We start from the raw sequence: 20912 nt of genomic DNA, 5'->3' as shown, positions 1-20912 counted from the left end.
AATGGATTCAACTAATCCAAGAGCACATTTCAGTCAAGATGCTATTTCTGTTTCTACACTCTTAGGTAAAAAGAAAAAATAAATCTCCAAACCTTAATCCATGGTTCCATAAAAACACAAATAGCATAGACCAAAGTGTTATACAGTTATATCCACTGTAACATTTTAAACCTGTTTCAAAGAAATAGCTTATAAAGGAGATTCATGCATACAAACAAGTCCATTGTGCCCAGAGGTTTCCTAACACTCTTTTATTAAAAACAAAAGAGCCAAAGATTGCCCTGATACTCTTCATTGTTATAAAGCAGACTCTGAAGTATAACGTGAACTATGTACGAGCAAAGAACTCCAGCTGATGCAGAGTTTAAAACTAGGTTTACAATTTCCTACTTTATTTGCATGGATGTATTTCTAAACTTAAAAACCCTTCTGGCAAGTTATCTCAATTTCTTATGACAAAATTTCTCACAACACACAAATATTTACAACATATACATATTTTTTCAGTCTTTTACAACTGGTTCTTAAAAGACAAACAATTTATAGGTTACCACAGAACAAAAGCTGTGACTTAGGTTTTTTTTAATTTCATAAAACTATCATAAGTTAAAGTGAATAGATTTTCTTTAAATTCCTTGTAGCATTTTACAAGTGCAACAGAAAATATGAAGAACCAATTTAGGACACTGCAGTTCATTGGATAAATGTTGCCCATTGTAATCACATTATTTCACAGCAAATTCTTGAAAAAATAAGCACCAATCATTCTTGCAAAGAACAATTTTATCTAAAAGTATTGAAAAGTGTTAAATACAAGGTGTTTAATTTACATAACAAGCAATAAATACACCATTATCCAAACTTTTATTATGCATACTGCTACCCTTGTACATATAATGTACTAAAAAGTCATCAAACTGTCAACAACTTCTCATTTTTTAAAAAAATCTTTTTTTAAAGAAATCAATTTGACTTCCAACCAACTGTTTGCTACTATAACAAAGGCCGCAAACAGTATGTCTGGGACAGCATACAGTGTTAAAATTGACAAACTCCAAGGGGGAAAAAAAACATCTAGCAAATAAACTGAAAAGCTGTAGATCATTGCTGGTGATATTAACATATACTAGAAAACCTTAATATACTGCTACTATGATTTTTTAAATTGTTTAGTCAAATATTCTAAGAGCAAACTAATGCTCTTACTAATAAAAAATAATTATGTAGCCACACTGTATTCTCATTGTCCTGCATGGAAAGATTTGATGCAATTTCATAACTTTACTTGAGCCTTTATTTTACAACAGAGCATTACCTCTATCCCAGAATTGCACATAAGGCTATTAAAAAGTACAATAAAAATCTGCACAAATCAGACTTAAGAAGAGTCAGTATGCTGTACACTTTCTACATTATCTTGATAGGTGAATAAACAATAAAGAAGTGCTGCCACTAAGTTTTCCAGAAAGTTCTTCAGTTAAAGAATAATCAAATGGATTTTCTTTTTTTTTTTTTTTTAAATGACATCCAGGTCAGTTTAAGATCTATAAGCTTATGCATTGAGTCTTAAAGACTGATCTTCTCTCCTCCTGGAAGAAATATCAATATCTATTGAATCCTTGCCAACAATAAGCCTTAATCTCTTCGCTGGAGGAAGAGGAATAAAGTCATCAAATTCGTCATCATAGTCATCTTCCTCTTCATCATTCTCTTCTGATGAAGATTCATCTGCTGTTTCCTCTTCATAGTGACCATAATCATCTACTTCCATTCTTGACTCCAAAACGGAAAGAGTTTCACTACAACACATACCATTTTCATGAAGGTCCTCAGGGTATGTCCCTCTGTTTTCTTCCTCTCGTTTTAGCTGTATTTTTAATTTTGTTGAACTATTGCCTGATCCTGAGTTAAACCCATTATTTAGCTTTGCTACATATAAATTATTATCCTTTTCATGGTCTTTGCTTAATTTGATGCTTATTTTTGAAGAACTCATTCCATCACTTTCTTGGTCATTTGCCTTGCTACTGCTATCATGGCGTCTACGAAGAGTCAGTTTAGGTATCCCAGAGCTATTTTCAAGGATAAGTTGTGCATCATATCTTGTGATTCGTCTCTTCTTCTTGCTTTTTGCAGTTCTAAAGCTATCTTTTGCTGCAAAATTGTCAGATGTTAAAACAGAGCAGCCACCAGATCCAGGGATACAGTCTTTATAGCCAACAGCTGTGTCTACCACATTATTCCTCTCTTTGAGTTCTGAATGAGAACTAATCAAATCTGGTACTCCATCTTTCACAGGTGTACTGTGTGTAGTATCAATTTCTTCTATTTTTGCAGATGGTTTCACAAGTTTTCCTTGTCGAGATTTCTTTTTTGACACGCCTGCATCATTTTTCTGGTATCTAATCTGCCCTTTATGTGATGGTCCATGAGTCATGTCATTTTCAATTTTCACATGAGACTGCTGCTCTAAAATATCCAATTGTGTTTCAGTCAAATTATTTTTATAGCTATCCAACATATTTGGTTCAAGCTTTATGTCAGAGGTCTCCTTCAAACTCATCCTTGTTCTCATTGACCTCCTTGTTACATATGTGCAGGGTGGTATATCACCATGCTCGTGAGCACCTTTCACAGAATTCAGTTTATGTTCTCTTGCTGCGTGCCTTGTTAAGCATCCACTAGAGACTGCAACTTTGACTGGTCCCTCCAATTCTTTATCCTTTTTAATGGGCAAATTTTTATACAAAACTACTTTAGGCTCTTTGAGAACTAAATTTCCCATATCGAGCTTTCTGGAAGCATTCTTTTGCTCTGGCCTTTTGCACTGATTTCTCAACTTTATCTTTGAAAGTAAAGGCTTTGCAGGCTTTTTCAGTCTCTTTGGTACCCTGGAATTATTTACATGAGTTAGTTTAGATGAGGTAGAATTTGATGATGCTGGAATTCTTGATACAGACTGTCTTGTTAATGTTCTGGTTTTGCTGTTCTTTTTTACACCAATTGAAGATTTTCTGTTATCTGCAAAAGAAAAAGGTGTTTTTGTTATGACACTGCTTTATCCTGAGATTCCTACTCCCAAATACTGCAGTTATTTATCTTAAACACTTCATCAAAATCTGTGAAACAGGCTAGACAGTACACAGTAAAGAGGCAAGACTGCTTAACTTGCAAATCAGACATGAAAGAAATTGTCAAACAAGTCACAAGCACACCTAAATTCCAGTTACACTTCCCTTACTGCCCCAAATATACCAAATTTGGTTTTTACTGAAATAATTCTTCTCCCTTTTCAAAAATCTGTTCCACATTATCCACAGATTTTACTGAGTATTATTCCAGCAAAATCTGATGATCAGCATGCTGTAGTATTAATCCCAGAATTTTCTCCTACAGGGGAAGGAAAAAAACCCCTTTACTGTAATGTTTTCCATTTCAGGTATCCAGTTTCCTATCACCTACTGTGGTAAGCAAAGAAGTTTTGTCTACCCAAGCAAAGCTGTAATTTTAAAGCTTTTTAAATCAGAGATCATAAGAGAGTTTTGGGAAGTTGTGTGCCTTTTTTTAAAAAAAAAAAAAAGAGGAGCCAGATGGAACCATATTTTATGTGGCTCCAAACCTGTTTGCTATTAGGTTGGTGCAGAAGTAATTGCGGTTTTGGACTGTAAATTAAGTCATTATAACCAGGCTCAAACACATCTTTATTAATAAAAATAGGAACCATTACAATCAACACATTTTTGCCAATGGGAACTAAGTTCATTTATTCCTGTAGCGTAAAAACCTGTGCTTCAGATTTCAATGAAGTCTTGGAAAGCATTTTCTGCATCCTTCTGGTCATGGAAGTGTTTTCCCTACAAAAAGTTGTCGGGATGCTTGAAAAACTGGTATTAGGTTGGCGAGAGGTCAGGTGAATATGGCAGATGAGGCAAAACTTTGTAGCCCAATTCATTCAACTTTGGAAATGTTGGCTGTGTGACATGCTGTCTAGCATTGTTGTGGAGAAGAATTGGGCCCTTTCTGTTGACCAACACTGGCTGCAGGCATTGCAGTTTTTGCTGCATCTCATTGATTTGCTGAACAGACTTCTCAGATGTAATGGTTTCACTGGGATTCAAAAAGCTGTAATGGATCAGACTGGTAGCAGACAACCAAAGAGTGACCATGACCTCTTTTTGGTGCAAGCTTGGCTTTGGGAAGTGCTCTGGAGGTTCTTCTCAGTCCAACCACTGGCCATTGCCAGTTGTCATATAAAATCCATTTTTTATCGCAAGTCACAATCGGATTGAGAAATGGTTCACTGCTGTTGTGTAAAAGAATAGAGGGTGCAACATTTCAAAATGACAATTTATTTCCAGCCAGCTTGTGAGGCACTTTTTTTTCCCCCAATTTGCTTCAAATGCCAAACAACTGTAGAATGGTCAACACTGAGTTCTTCGGCAACTTCTCATGTAGTTGTAAGAGGATCAGCTTTGATGACTGCTCTCAATTGGTCGCTGTGAACTTCAAATGGCTGCCACTATGCTCCTCATCTTTAAGGATCCGGTCTCCTTTGCAAAACTTCTTGAACTACCACTGCACTGTATGTTCATCAGCAGTTCTTGGGCCAAATGCATTGCTAATGTTGTGAGTTGTCTCTGCTGTTTTATGACCAATTTTGAACTCGAATAAGAAAAATGCTCGAATTTGCTTTTTGTCTAACATCATTTCCATAGTCTAAAATAAATATAAAATAAACAGCAAGTAATAAATCAGTAGCAAAAAAAGAAAGCAAAAAAGCACATTAAAATGACACATAAAAAAACACATTTAAGAATGTATTCCAATATCAAACAGCAAATTTCAACAATGCAAAATCCGCAATTCCTTTTCCACCAACCTAATAGTTAAGTCAAAGTTGAAGTTATTTATATTTAGCCTATACTGAAGATGGCAGGGGTGGGGAAGGGGTAAAATAAATAAATGATACTCACTACTCCATGAAGAGAAGTCTCCTAGGAGCATCACAAACAAAAATCCCTTCCAATTTCTTCGAAGATTACTAACTGTATATTTTCACTTTAAAATAGGTACCTGAACTATCAGTCATAGAAGCATTTCAGTTGGAAGAGACCCTCAGGATCATTGAGTCAAACCATAACCTAACTTAACTCTGGCCCTAAACCATGTCCCTAGGAACCTTGTCTAAATGCCTTTTAAACAACTCCAGGAATGGTGATTCCACCACTTCCCTGGGCATCCTGTTCCAATGCCTGACAACTCTTTCCATGAAGAATTTTTTCCTAATATCCAATCTAAATCTCCCCTGGCACACCTTGAGGCCATTTCCTCTTGTCTTAACACTTGCTACTTGGGAGAAGAGACTAACACCCTCCATGCTCCTTTCACATAGTTGTAGACAGTGATAAGGTCTCCTCTCAGCCTCCTTTTCTCCAGGCTAAACAGCCCCAGGTCCCTCAACTGCTCCTCATAAGACTTTTACTCCAGCCCCCTAGCAGCTTCATTGCCCTTCTCTGCACTCTCTCCAGTACCTCAATGTTTTTCTTATGATGAGGGGCTCAAAACTGAATATACAGTATTCAGGGGCCTCACCAGCACCGAGTACAATGGCACAATAATTTCTCTAGTTCTTCCGGCCACACTATTCTTGATACAACCATTCAGGATGCTGCTGGCCTTTTTGGCCACCTGGGCACACTGCTGGCTCATGTTCAGTCAGCTGTTGATCAACACCCCAAGATCTCTTCCTGCCAGTCAGCTTTCCAGCCATTCTTCCCTGAACCTGTAGCCTTGCCTGGGGTTGTTGTGACCCAAGTGTTGTGACCTGGCACTTGGCCTTGTTGAACCTCATACAATTGGCCTCAGTCCAGAAATCCAGCCGGACCAGATCCCTCTGTAGAGTCTTCCTACCCTCCAGCAGATCAACACGCCCAACCTACCTGGTGTCATTTGCAAACTTACTGAGGGTGCACTCAATCTCTCCATCCAGATCACAGTATCACAGTATGTTTGGGATTGGAAGGGACCTCAAAAGATCATCTAGTCCAATCCCCCTGCTGGAGCAGGAACGCCTAGGTGAGGTCGCACAGGAACATGTCCAGGCGGGTTTTGAATGTCTCCAGAGAAGGAGACTCCACAACCTCCCTGGGCAGCCTGTTCCAGTGCTCTGTCACCCTCACTGAGAAGAAGTTTTTTCTCAAATTTAAGTGGAACCTCTTGTGTTCCAGCTTGATCCCATTACCCCTTGTCTTATCATTGTTTGCCACCGAGAAGAGCCTGGCTCCATCCTCGTGGCACTCACCCTTTATATATTTATAAACATTAATAAGGTCACCCCTCAGCCTCCTCTTCTCCAAACTAAAGAGACCCAGTTCCCTCAGCCTTTCCTCATAAGGGAGGTGCTCCACTCCCTTAATCATCTTTGTTGCCCTACGCTGGACCCTCTCCAGCAGTTCCCTGTCCTTCTTGAACTGAGGGGCCCAGAACTGGACACAATATTCCAGATGTGGTCTCACCAGGGCAGAGTAGAGGGGAAGGAGGACCTCTCTCGATCTACTACCCAACCCATGTTGAGTGGGCCTGATCACGTGCTCTCTTGTATGTGCTGTGTGATGTTACTCAAGATCATCTGCTCCATGATCTTCCATGGCACAGAGGTCAGACTGACAGGTCTGTAGTTTCCTGAATCCTCCTTCTGGCCCTTCTTGTAGATGGGTGTCACATTTGCCAACTTCCAGTCAACTGGGACCCCCCCAGTTAGCCAGGATTGCTGATAGATAATGGAAAGTGGCTTAGTGAACACCTCCACCAGCTTCCTCAGCACCCTTGGGTGTATCCCATCTGGCCCCATAGACTCGTTGGTGTCCATGAGGTGTAGCAGGTTGCTAACCATTTCCACTTGGAATATTGGGGCTTCATTCTGCTCCCCATCCCTGTCTTCTGACTCAGGGGGCTGGGTACCTGAAGCACAACTGTTCTGACTATTAAAGACTGAGGCAAAGAAGGCATTTAGCACCTCAGCCTTTCCATCATCCTCTGTCACTATGTTTCCCCCAGCATCCATCAGAGGTTGGAGATTCTCCTTAGCTCTCCTTTTGTTGCTGATATATTTATAAAAGCGTTTCTTGTTGCCTTTTACAGCTGCAACCAGGCCCAGTCAGGCCCCAGTCGGGCTTTGGCCCTTATAATTTTCTCCCTGCATAGCCTTACAGCATCCTTGTATTCCTCTTGAGTGGCCTACCCCTCCTTCCAAAGGTTATAAATTCTCTTTTTATTCCTAAGTTCCAGCCGCAGCTCTCTATTCAGCCAGGCCAGCCTTCTTCCCTGCTGGCTTGCCTTCCAGCACATGGAGACAGCCTGCTCCTGTGCCTCTAAGATTACCTTCTTGAAAAGAGACCAGCCTTCCTGGACAACTCTGTACTTCAGGTCTGCCTCACCAGCCAACCAGCCTCTTAAGCAGGTCAAAGTCTGCCCTTTGGAAGTCCAAAGTAGCATATCTGCTGACAGCTCTTCTAACTTCTCCAAGAATAGAAAACTCAATCAGAGAATCATGGAATGGTTAGGGTTGGAAGGCACCTCTAGAGATCATCTAGCCCAACCCACCTGTTAAAACAAGTGCACCTAGAGTAGAATGGAACGTGTCCAGACGGGTTTTGAATGTCTCCAGAGAAGGAGACTCCACAACCTCTCTGGACAGCCTGTTCCAGTGATCTGTCACCCTCAAAGGAAAGAAGTTTCTCTTTATATTCAGATGGAACCTCCTATGCTTCAGTCTGTGCCTGTTGCCCCTTATCCTATCATTGGGCACCCTGAAAGAAGTCTGGTCACATCCTCTTGACATCCACCCTTGAGATATTTATAAACACTGATGAGATCCCACTCAGCCTTTTCTTCTCCAGGCTGAACAGATCCAGCTCTCTCAGCCTCTCTTCTTAAAAAAGGTGCTCTAGGCCCCTAATCATCTTCGTAGCCTGCCACTGGAGTCTCTCCAGTAATTCCTTATCCTTCCTAAACTGGGAAGCCCAAAACTGGACACAGTACTCCAGATGCAGTCTCACCAGGGCAGAGTAGAGAGGGAAGAGCAACCTGCTGGTCACACTATTCTTAATGCAGCCCAGGATACTGTTAGCCTTCTTGGCCACAATGGCACCTTGTTGCCTCATGGTCAATCTGCTGTCAACCAGAACTCCCAAGTCCTTCTCTGCAATGCTGCTCTCCAGCAGGCCCACCCCCAACCTTTACTGGTGCCTGGGGTTATTCCTTCTCAGGTGCATGACCCTACACTTGCCCTTGTTGAACTTCATCAGGTTCTTCTCTGCCCAGGTCTTGCTGAATGGCAGCACAGCCTTCTGTTGTGTCAGCTCTTCCACCCAGTTTGGTACCATCAGCAAACTTGCTGAGGGTGCACTCAGTCTCTTCATGCAGATCATTATTGAACAGGTTCAACAGGACTGGACCTGACACTGACACCTAGGGAACCTCACTAACTACAGGCCTCCAACCAAATTTTACACTGTTGATCACAACCCTCTGAGCTCTGCCATCCAGCCAGTTCATACTATCACAGAAGGCTATCAGGTTGGTGAAACATGATCTCCCTTTGGTGAACCCATGCTGACTACTCCTGATAACCTTATTTTCTTCCACATGCTTGAAGGTGACATCCAGAATGAGCTGTTCCATCACCTTTCCAGGGATGGAGGTGAGGCTGACTGGCCTGTAACTTCCTGGGTCGTTCTTCTTGCCCTTTCTGAAGACTGGAGTGACACTGGCTTTCCTCCAGTTCTCAGGCACCTCTCCTGTTCTCCAAAACCTTTCAAAGATGATGGAAAGTGACTTTGCAATAACATCTGCCAGTCTCTCAGCACTTGTGGGCTCATCCCATCAGGGTCCATGGATTTGTGGATGTCCAGTTTGTGTAAACAATCTCTAACTTGATCTTTCTCAACCAAGGGAAAGTCTTCCTTTCTCTGGACTTTCTTTCCTACCTCCACAGTCTGGGATTCCTGAGGGCCAGTTTTAGCAGTAAAGATGGACGTGAAGAAGGCATTCAGTAAGTCTGCCTTCTCTGTATCATCTGTCACCAGAATACCCTCCTCATTCAGCAGCAGACCTACATTTTCCCAAACCTTCCTTCTGCTGCTGATATACTTGAAGCAGCCCTTTTTGTTGTCTTTTCCTGGTCACTATGCCCAAGACAACCTCCAATCAACACACTGCCCACAAGTCCTTCTCTATTTACAAACAATAGATCCAGTGGGACGCCTTCCCTGGAGGTTCACTCACCAGCTGTGTCAGGACCTTGTCTTCCATGCACTCCATGAGTCTCCTAGACGGCCTCCTCTCTGCTGTATTTCCAGCAGACATCTGGCATGTTGAAGACCCCCATAAGAACAAGGGCTAGTGACTGGGAGACTTCTCCCAGCTGCCTGCAAAATATTTCATCTGCCTCTTCATCCTGATAGGGTGGTCTGTAACAGAACCCCACAAGGATGTCCACCTTGTTGCCCTTCCCCTTGATTCTCACCCATAGACACCCAACCCTATCACCACCCTCATCAAGTTCCAGACAATCAAAACACTCCCTAATACACATGGCTACCCCATCTCCTCTCCTTCCTCACCTATCCCTTCTGAATATGGATGTCCTGGATGTGGAGAGTGAATAGCTGCCTAATTTAATGGGTCTTTAAAGGAAACAACTATTTGTTTAACAGTCTCTACTAACAGTGTTTATTTTAAAACTCTTTTCCTACAAAATGTAGATAACTATATATGTTTTCTTTCCTAAACCATACTACTGCATGTGATAGTTCACCATACTTTGAAATACATACCTTAATGACAGAACTTTAACTGACATGCTTAGAAATATGACACAAACTATTTGCTTTTAATAAAAGAAACCAGAAGAGAAACATACCATGTATTGTTCTTGACATGCTTAAGGAAAACCATGAATTTGCTATTTAAATTGCCTTTAGATTCCTGAATAAATTACAGTTCTACAGACCAGTATTCGAGATGCATCTCAACACTAAGAGAAGAATTCCATTACCGTGAAAGTTTTTCATGTTTTTATGAAACCTTTAATCCTGCATTCAAAGCTCTTCCCCTTACTTACTTGCATTAGATTTTTCCTGAGTGGTATCTGCATCAGTGTTAGAGCTGACGGACTGGCTGTCTGAATTTTTGCTGCTGTCACCCAGCTTTTTAAGTCTGTTCAATCGTTTATCTGTTTCTCTCAGTCCATATTTACTATTAATCACAGGAGTAGGTGCTGGCAATCCCACTCTTGATTTAAAAGCACCAGTTCCACGTCTACAAAGAAAAACAGGACATAATATAAACTTTGAACTTTGTTTAATATACACTAGTTTCAATCTCACGTAAATATGGATAAAAAAATACCAATAGCCACTTAATTTATGAGCATTTCATGGGCTGTTTTAATGAGATATCTATATACTTATCTCATTTTAGTAAGATGTGCAGAAAAACCTTCTATTTATTTCTTGCAAGAAGAAAAACTGCAAAAGTAGGTTTTCCCTTGCTTTATGCCTATTGTTTCATCGTAAATTATACAGCTGAAAATGAATTACAGTTCAAAATACTACTTATATTAGCTTAGAAAACAACGTAAATGTTTTCTAATCACATCGGGCAAGTAAAAAAATGCCAGCTTCAGTTACAATGCTTGTTACTGCATCAGCGAGGGTTGGAAAGTACAGAAAATGAAATAAAATTATCACATAGTTCTGTGTTCTTTCGTAACTGAAAGAATCCAGTATGTACTTACAAGGATCATTAAATCACTGAGCAAACTTATTACTTTAAAAGTTATCACAGAAAAGGATGAAGACTAAGAATTCCTCTACTTGCATTTCAACCAGTACTACTAGGATTCCTTTGATACTCTGCAGTAATCCAGCCAGTATGCTTGTACTTCACAAAATTACTGAATACAACTTCAGTTTGGATTCCAGTGTGTTGTATTAGAAGGAAATCTACAGAACTTGACCAAAATTGCACCAAAAAAATGAGACAGGATCTTAAGCTCCACAATGTTAATTATTATGCAGACACAATACTTGTTCTGAAGTTAACTGGTATTTGTTTTATATAGAACATTATTTCTGTATTACTTTGAATTCAGCAAATTTCAGGCAGATTAAGATACTAGACTGAATATGGCACAAGAAACAGCCACTTCAGATCAAAAAGTAATGGTTCTATGAACAACCATAAGTGTCTCCTGGCACGTCTTTGGTGCCCAGTTGTCTCAGCCAGCGTGAACAGCAGGCTCACCTAAAAAGACTACATGCACATATGTAAAGATATGCCTCTTTTCTTGGTGATGATTTTTGGAGGCTTGAAAACAAAAAAACAAAAAAAAACCAAAACAAAACAAACTCTAAAGTGCTAACCTTCCCACAGCTCCTAAACATGCCCCATAGATTCTTAGAAGTCTAGCATTTTAACATTAAAAATTAACACCCTTTACAGCATAGTCAGAATTGGGTCACTTCAAGATGACTTTTTTGTGGTGTACAAAGCAACAGTTGGCTTGTCAGTGTTGGTTAGGACTCATTTTTCCTTGCTCAACTCCCCTAAATGCAAATCTCTCATATTTGTTTGCTATAACATGGATTGTGACTGAAAAACAGATTCCTGAAGTTAAAATTAGCAAAACATTAGCTTTAAAATATAACATTTTAATGTACTTAAAATACAAAGATGACAAGTTAATGAAAATGTTTGGACACACAAAATTCAATTGTCCTCAAAGTATGTCAGAATTACATTAAAATCAACAATCAAAGTAACATAAGCAAAAATAAACAAGGCAAAGTAACCAGGAAACCAGCTAACAAGGAAAGAACAATCAGTGTTCACACTTATTCAGTACTTCAGAGCTCCTAGGACTGATGTATGTTTTTACTAGCAGCTCTCTAGATGAAGTCTGAGACTGTACCCTTCACTTAGAATGATCTACTGACATTGTATGAGTTTGGAGGTCCACACCAGAAGGTTTTTCCTTGATTTGCAAGAATTGGTAGTGACCTAACCGGCTAGTAAAAATGAAGGTAAGCTTATTACACTATTCATATGTAGGTGTACTAAGCTATTTCTCAATATTATTAATATTTTGTCCTTTATATTTTTTTTTTTCTCTCTACATTTAGGTCAAACAGTAACAAAACTGTTACAGGTTCTACATAGTTCCTCTTGGAATCAGGTGAGGCTCTCACAAATGATGTTGAGCTTCCATGCTCACAGTAAGCAGAAGTTTCAATATGGCAAAAAACTAACTATGAACTCCTTTGAACTGATTTTGTGAAGAAACTAGGTTGGGACAGCACAGGTGAAAAACAAATGTAACAACAACTTTGCTGCTATTGTATGATGGACAGATATAGGCAAGTGCTGTACAAACCTGTAGATCTTTACAAATGCACAAACCCCCAGGTTCTAACAACACAGGGTGAAAAGTACTTTGCCCATTCCCAGCAGAAGAGAACTTCAGGTCAACATAAAGAACACTAAAGAAATTTGCTTTTTCTAGTGCAAAAACAGAACAGAAGTTGGGGGTCAGTTGCTAATGGTCTCACAGAAGCTGCAACTGCTTTTCCTTCCAATTCTAGTTTATTTGGTATAAATATTCTTAATAATCTACACTTGTTTTGTTATTTTCATTTTGGACTATTTCCAGAACAGAGAATCAGAAGAAAAACAGAATGCAGTTCTCAGAAAACATGGCCATTCAGTAAAAATCACTACAACAAATACCTAGGAAGTAATTACGTGTCCAAAAATCTTAGTATTCATAATTAATGACTTTCAGTTCCACAAAATCTATCGTTAATACGACCGATTTGAAACTTATTTCCACTAATGCATACCTTTCACAGGTGTAACATTCGCAGTATTCATTATTTTCTCCAAAAAACCCATCTCCATAGTAACAAGAGATTTCTTCTCCAGGTTCAATATCTCTTAGAGCTTTCACACATGCTGTATCCCTGCCCGTTGATACAAACTGGGAAAGGAGATGACAGAAAGGAGGAAAAAAATAAAAAAAAAATTAAGGTTGAAGAGTATCTGAATAGGAAGGAAAAAAAAAAGTAAAACAGTTGGGGAGGAAAAGATGCAGGGACAAAAGGGGAAATAAATGCGGGGTGCTTTATTTATTTACTTTAAATTTCTTGCTTACCTTACAGTTAGGTCTGCAATCTGAAAAAGGTCCAAAAGATAAAGTCAATTAACTGTTGATAAGACCTGAAACATGAATAATTGTAGATATCTAAAGTAAGGATTCACTCTGACTTCAATAATTGTAGAATCTCAACTAAATACTGGGACTTATGTTAGCATTGCACAAAACTAGACATTGAAAGATACCTATTTTGATATAGTTTGGTTTCTGAGCTCTTCCCTAACCTATCACAAATGTTCAGTTTCCCTCCTTTTTAAAGTAATAGGATTTGTCTTAAATCCTGCAGATTCTTTCTTCAGCATACAAACGCAACAGAATCACTTAAACTTCTGTGCGAAACATTAAAGAAGGCATAAGAAGTTCACCTAACAAATACATTACTGTTGACTAAGTTCACAATGAATTCAAGGTAACTTAAAATATGCTCCACTAATTTACCTGCCAGTTTCAAAGTATCTGTAAAGGAAGGAGACATCACTTCCTACAGCCCTCTGAGTTTCCCAGTTCACAGCCATTCAGGTCTGGTCTGGGAAAATACCAACAGGATTTTGTCCTACAGTGATCCAGTATGCCAGATTCAGAGATGTTTCTCTAAGGTAAGGTCCTGTATTGCTCAGCTCACATATAACACCACTTCTGAGCAGAATTGCTTATGTCCTTTAACATGCGTTCTATACTTACTACTCACCATGATTGATAAATGCAGCAGGACCAAGCCACAATTGTGCACAGTTTTTCCGTGTGGAATACATGACACTGAAGTCATTTTCCCCATGTCTCAGCAGCATGTTTTCTTCCATTTCTGAGAGCTCAGCAATACAGCCCACAAGTAATTCTATTTTATCATTCCGTTTCCTTTAGTGTAAAAAAGTAGAAGAAATAAGAATACACATGCCAAAATTACAAAGTAATTTCGCAAAAAGAAATGTTGTCAATAACAGGAAGTGTTTTTTATATCATTTCTCACTCAAACCCTGTAAACCTCATGTTTTACTTCACATAGAGATAAGATATTAGGCTAAAGAGACTTTTTATCAGACATGAAATAAATGTTTTTGTTACTATATAGAATCAATTACATCAATTCTGACAGACATTACCATCATTGTTTCTACAATTTTCTGAGACTGCAACCAAGAAATTGCAGGAGCTGATTACTTCAGCTCCTATAGTTGTTAAAACCAAAAGCAAGATTTTTTTCATCCCTATCAGCACTTAGGATATTTTGACTTCCTCCAGCTGCTCTTGTTCACATTTCCTATACTTCTTCCTTTGGCCAAGAAAACACAACATAGTGAAGATGCTTAGAACTCCATGCCTTCTTAACAAACACCCAGCATTGACTCAAAAAAAGGCCAGAATTCATGCAAGATGTCATCCTCTTTCACGAGTAGTTCTTCAGCATCAAGCTGGTCCTTGAAAGAGACCTTTGGAGGAGCAGGGAGGAACCAACAAAAACCAACAAAACCACAACGCCTTCATGTGTGGACAGCCAATCTGCCATCATAAATACAGCAGATCAGAGGCACTGAATATTCAGCCTAGGAAGAAGCACACAATTTCCATTATCTTGTAAGTGCATTGTTTTCACTGCTCGTTAGCCAGATTACTCTGATGCAGATGAATATGGAGATTCTAAATATACATGAAGGACACAAACTAGAAGCCAAGCCTTATAAGTACAAAATCCTCTTTTTAGAGTGCTGAGAACTCTATTAGTTTTGAGTCTCAACCGTCTTCTAGATACTGGCAGAGTCAAGAAGCAATTCTCTTGCTTTGGTCTTCTCAGGTCACTCAAGATTTTGAGTATGAAAAGTTAATTCATTTTCAACAAACCTAAGTACAAAGCTTCCACCTCAAAGAATCAGCCAAGGAGAGAATTCAAACAGGAAAAAACAAGCCAACCAACCAACCACCACCACAATCCAAAAAACACTGATTATACCATGACTGGGGAACTTCCAGATACAGTCATGAAGAGCTAGAAACTGATCTCAGCCTTGTTAAAGCTTATTCTCCCACAAAATGAGGCCATCGCCCCAGAGTAGCAGCATGCTTACTTGGTATGCTGTGGGCATAATGTCTAGCCACCCAATCCTAGTCCACACATAATAGCATATCATAATCTCAGATGTGCTGCTATGAGTACGCACTGCCATAAAGCAAAACAAGTATAAATTAGGGTGGGGGAAGGAAGAGGAGTATTTATTTTTAAATCTGAATTAACCCACAGATCTGCCACAGACATGCTTATAATAAAATTCCTATGTGCCAAAATGAGGTGAGGAAGATACACTGGGGTTCCAACTTGCTGTTTCCCAGAAAGATTTATTTTGCACAATCAAAATATGCAAGTAACACCCCTCAGTTTCAAAAAGGTGAAAAGCGAATTTCCCCCACAATTATTTGCTGCATCACCAATTCAGTATAATGTGAGTATTGACATGGTCATGTTTCTAACAGGAGGCAAAAAACCTCACGATTAGAGGAAAATAATTATCTGACTGAAAAGAAGATAAAAACACCTTTTATACTGGCAGCTTTGTGGCTACGTCCAATGTCCTACAGATGCACATATTGTGTGTTAAGTACTTAGCACAAACAAATAACAAAAGTAATTTGTAAGTAAAAATACAAAACTTTGTATTGCAGTGGTTGCAGTTTTAATTCTCCATACTTTTAAAAATAGATTTTTTAGAATATTTCAAAATAATTGACAGAAACAGAATGCAAGAGGAAACTGTATCTTTTACCATTCTTTCGTTGCAACGATTTTGGCTCCATTTTGCTCAGAAGAATATCGATTACAAGGCAGTATCTCAAACCCACTGTCAGTTGCAAACATTCGTAAATAAATAAATACCTGCAACAAAAGAAAACAGTACTTTTCTGTTACAAGCAAAACAAAAGCAGTGAGGAACTTTCATATAAAAATAATGAAAATCAGTGAACTGCACAAGAAACACACAAAAAATGGATACTGCAATGGGATGTTTGCTGAAATGTGTTTCTGATTATAAATTTTAGCTATGTGCATGATGCTAATCTTTTTTACTCAGAGTGACTTGCAGGAATCCTCACATGGATAACATGACTATCTCAAGAGTTTAAAAAAAATAAAGATGCCTCCAATGGTACAAAATCAGCCCAACCAAAGAAAATGGATAATTTCTTCTTAAAGTCACTAAGTAGCTGCATTCAAAACTACTTCTTAGCTCTTTAAGAATCACTGAGACCTAACAGTTTACAGGATCAAATCTCATTCTTTCCAGTTCTGAAAATGATATTACTTCCATGACAAATCTAGGGATTGCTGGATCAATTTTTTTTAGTTAAAGTGCCGTTGTATTACTCAAACAACACTCTGGGAAACCAGAATTTTCTGACTGCTTAACAACTGATGTATTTTGAGGTAGCAACACTTCTCCCTTTTCCTTTCTTTGTCATACAATTTGATTTACAATAGCTCTAAGTAAAACACAAACAAACAAACAAAACCCAAACAAAAACAACAACGAAAAATTGGGCAGAAAAAACAAACAAACAAAACCCCCAAACAAACAAAAAACCACACAACTCACAAAATAAACAAACAAAAAAGGGGGGAAAGAAACAACCCTTCCAAACAATGAAAGAAGCCCTTGAAACTCCTGTCTCCCAGAAGCAGGCCTTCTCTCTTCTGCTTATGACCTAAGCCAACAGCAAAAGAGGCAAATGCATTTTCTTTTCTACATGTCTATTAAATAAAAGCCAATGGTAAGTTAACTCAAAAAAGAGGGGGGTGGGGAGCTGGCTGGGTTTTAAAAAACAAAGGAGGTTTCAGTTAAAATGCAATCAAACAAATAACAGAGCAGTGGATTACTTTCCTTTACTATTGCTACATTCTTAAGAATTTTTTACATTTTCTTAGCCTTTCAACCATCTGAAAAAGCACATTAATTACAAATACACCTACATGTTCCTTGAACAACCTTTCCTGCATTTTGTTCTTGTTAAGAAAATAGTGCCGGGCCCAGTCACCTGACGTCAAGGACTTGAAGGCTTTTTCTAAGTGCTCATCTTTCTTAAAACGTTCAATCACCTCTTTTAGTTCTTCTTGCCTTCCTTTAATAGGTCGAAATCTGAAATAAAGAATAAAGCCATTCGAGTTCACTGTCATTCATTCTCAATTCTGTCTCACAGTTATAGCACAGGGTTTTTTTGCTAGCCATATAAATATTTAACTTCTAGTATAAAGAAACTGTTATACGCTCAAATCACAGGCCCTCATTTCCTGAGGTAATGGGAGAAGTAAGTAAAGCTAAGAATACTAAGAATGTTAAAACCCTCCATTGTGCTGAGAAGCACCATTTATTCATAAAACAAATCTCTGCTAAGTTTAACCAACACAGAAAAATATTTCACTGTTTTCAATACCTATCATTTGGAATAAAGCAGCTAAAGAACCAGTATAATAAATGTGTCCTTACTTTCCTAACAAATCTGGTATGCGCAAAAAAAAAAAAAAAAAAAAAATTCCAGCAAATAAACTGGATGCTGTAAATTTCCTAGCCAACACTGGTATCAAGGGATCTACGCACAATTCTGGCTTTTATAGTTGAATTGGGATGTGTGTGTGTATGTGTGTGACTTCAAATTTAAACCCTCTACAATCTCACGCACTACGCTACATTTGTCAAATAGGGAGCAAACAATTAGGATGGGGCAACTGAAAAGACTGAGTAAGAAACATCAGAACGGAAAAAACGCACAACTATCTTGAAGAGTGATTTCACATCAATGTTTGCCCAAACCAAAGCCTTATTATATTGACAAATCCACTATATGGGTTTACTTAGATTGCAATACGTTTGTATTCATATAAAACGCATCTCTTAATGACTACACAAGTAGTATCTAAAAAAATAGTAACATACAGCATAGATCCTACATCCGTGGAAGAACGAAGTTCCACAAGTTAGTACAATCACAAGAATTTTAACCCAAGATGTTGGCCACAGGAAATAGGCAGCTGAAAATCATGCACAGATAAAATATGAAAATAAACTCCCGTACACTAGCAGAGAATTCTGCCTTCTTCACAAAGCTTAAGATTTAAGAAAAACTATCCTTCATGTCATCGACAGGAAAACGGTTACAGAAAACACCTGTATGACTGCAAGAAGCAGGAGCTCCATTTCTGAGCCCCAAACCATCAAGAGAAAGAAGATCTTACAGATTATGTTGAATGTCTACATATTGCCTTTGAGTACATACCTATGTATGCCCCACTTTGGGTTGGAGGCGGGGTGTGCGGACTTTTAGGTGTATGGCATGTCCCATGGGACTCTTCACAAAGATAAAAATTTTCTAGGGTCATGTAAAACAGTTGTTTGCAGCTCCTTTTGCTTACACAACATATGACAGAAGTGTTGGTTAAATCCATAAGACTAATTCCCATTACTTGTTGCTTGAAGTGTGTTACCATGCTAATTTTATTTTGTCTTACTTACCAAATGAAGTCTCTATTTGATGACAAAAGTAAACAAATTCCCTCACTGATACCCTGTTTTTTAAATTACCATACGCTTTGCTTATCCCCATCTTAGAACACTGAATGCTGCAAGTTACTTCTTTTCAGATGCCCAAATAAGATCTGCTGCTTCTCTGCAACTTGTATGAAGGAAACAAAATACCTTGAGTGTTGCACATGCCAATTTTATTTTACCTTATAAAATAGTAAAGGTTTAATTAGAAATAACTAAAAATGATGAGGATTCAATTTCCTTCATTAGAAGTAAAATGTTGTATTTTTGCTCCTGATACAATAAAGACAGACCTCCTAACAGCACTATCACTTCCAGCAGCAATGCAGGTTACCAGCATCCCATGCTAATACTTTTACACATCTTCTCTGCATTCTCCACATGAAAAATTTCCTTGTAATGTAACAACTAAGCAATCTTTCAAATCTTTTGGAATAAGGCAAAAATTATCAGCATAAACCTATGAGCTTTCAGAAAAGAAGATATAGCAAGTAGTTCTGAGAAGACATTAGATAAGTTTTCTTCTGGCTGGGATAACATCTAACATGTAGCAAGAGTATGTAAAGAAATAGATGTCCACAGTAGTATTTACCTTGCCAAGAAGTTTCCAATCAAATTCTTTAATAAAGAATATACTTATCCCATCCCCCTAAGAAGCTAACTGCCTAACAAGCTGCTGAGACCTCATCATGGAAGAAGACTCCCTTCAGACTACAGATAACATGATTATTACTATTTTTGTTCTAGAGCACACCAAAGTCTCCCTTGATTTGCCAGTTACATACAAGAAGACCATCTCCTGGTTCTCCCCAAATCAGAAAGACTTCTCCCAAATTTGATAGTCATAATGTCTGGCAAAGCTCTGTGTGTTAAGAGAATTTAAAATGATATAACCTGGATGGAATCTGACTAGTTTCAGAATAGGACTTGGCCTCATTTTCAGTTTCAACCAGAAACAGTTTTCCCAACAAGGCCCCAACCGTACTTACATAATGAGAAGTACAAACCACAACGATATGCATAGACATGACAGGTCAACATTTTGTTTACATATTTATTTGCAAACATTATAGGAGGAAAAGCCACATGATTATGGTCTTCAGCTATGTCTATTCTTGCTGAGCTAAATTAATGATTGCCCTCTCCCTTACAATTTGTTATATGCCAAAATGCACCATTTTTTTTCAGCCAAGTGACCTGCAGGAGCAAAGGTAGGTGGAAAAAACATCACATTCTAAATTGAATTAGCACCTAAGACAGACAATGTATGTGCAGGCAGACACAATCATAATTATTTACCGTCAAGAATGATCTTTGGTCTAGGCTAAAGGCAGCAGTATCCCAACTCAACTACCCATGGAAAAAAACAACAGAAACAACCCTCCCCTCAACAAAACATAAAAAACTCACAAACAACACAACACCAAAAAAACCACCAACCAGAGCAGATGCTAAGCTTAAACAGTGCCTCTCAAGATGTAAGGAAAAAGAATCAATACCCTATATTTTCTAGCAATTAGAAGCACATCTTATAGCCCTAAATTGATGTTCATATTTCAGGTCTTTCACAACATACCAGTCTCAGAGGCTGACCAGATGTCTGCTTGACTACCTACCTTAGGTAGCTCAGAATCTGGCCCCAAGCCTTTAAAAGTAACCTGCATACCTCCACAGATCACATTCAGCAGGTTCTTTTTGCAGGCATTCCACACTGCTGGTGGAATTCCTTTAAATGTCTAGCAGAAACTTATGTAACATCATTCCTGAGAAGCAGAACAGTGTATACCCAAGTCTTGAAAAGGCCAAAAAGAAGGCTGGAAACAGGAAAAGAGATTGTAAAAATCCCAAAACATTAGAAGGTCAGATGAGTTTTACACTGTACACCATGCATTTGAAACTTGAAACAGGAACTGAGTTTTTCAAAAAACACAACTCTTGGCACCCAGTGGTTCAAAAATTATTACCAGAGACTTCCTTTATCAAAGTATTGAATTGATTTTTTTTTTTTTTTTTTTTTTACATGGTGAAAAGACAGAGATAATGAGAAAGGATAAACAGGAATCCAAAAAAGCGAGAAGCGTCCACAAGTGCATAGAAAAAATCTGGAAACCAACATCATGGTGTATAGCATTTCACTCAAGCCAACCATGGCATCAGATACAAAGGAACCC

General features: G+C 38.5%; 1 protein-coding gene across 13 annotated transcripts in view; it reads right to left on the bottom strand.

The window, feature by feature from the left end:
- Nucleotides 1–247: 247 nt before the first annotated feature.
- The window catches only part of KMT5B (lysine methyltransferase 5B), a 40740-nt gene continuing 20075 nt past the window's right edge, over nt 248–20912 (bottom strand). For 7 of the 13 annotated variants that reach the window (XM_080344763.1, XM_080344762.1, XM_080344761.1 and 4 more), the window contains 7 exons: nt 17172–17337; nt 15970–16079; nt 13905–14071; nt 13214–13233; nt 12903–13039; nt 10124–10320; nt 248–3021 (listed from right to left, as the gene is read on the bottom strand). In XM_080344763.1, the coding sequence (XP_080200889.1) occupies nt 1553–3021; nt 10124–10320; nt 12903–13039; nt 13214–13233; nt 13905–14071; nt 15970–16079; nt 17172–17337 (2266 nt within the window). In that variant the 3' untranslated portion in view covers nt 248–1552. Of the gene's footprint in view, nt 3022–9285; nt 9471–10123; nt 10321–12902; nt 13040–13213; nt 13234–13904; nt 14072–15969; nt 16080–17171; nt 17338–20912 lie in introns of those variants that run through there. The other 6 variants (XM_080344759.1, XM_080344766.1, XM_080344768.1 and 3 more) reach the window with 6 other exon arrangements.

The sequence above is a fragment of the Nesoenas mayeri genome, assembly GCF_963082525.1.
Source record: "Nesoenas mayeri genome assembly, chromosome: 5".
Taxonomy (NCBI): domain Eukaryota; kingdom Metazoa; phylum Chordata; class Aves; order Columbiformes; family Columbidae; genus Nesoenas; species Nesoenas mayeri.
The sequence above is the reverse complement of the archived record's forward strand: the minus strand, read 5'-3'. Positions and strand labels throughout refer to the sequence as shown.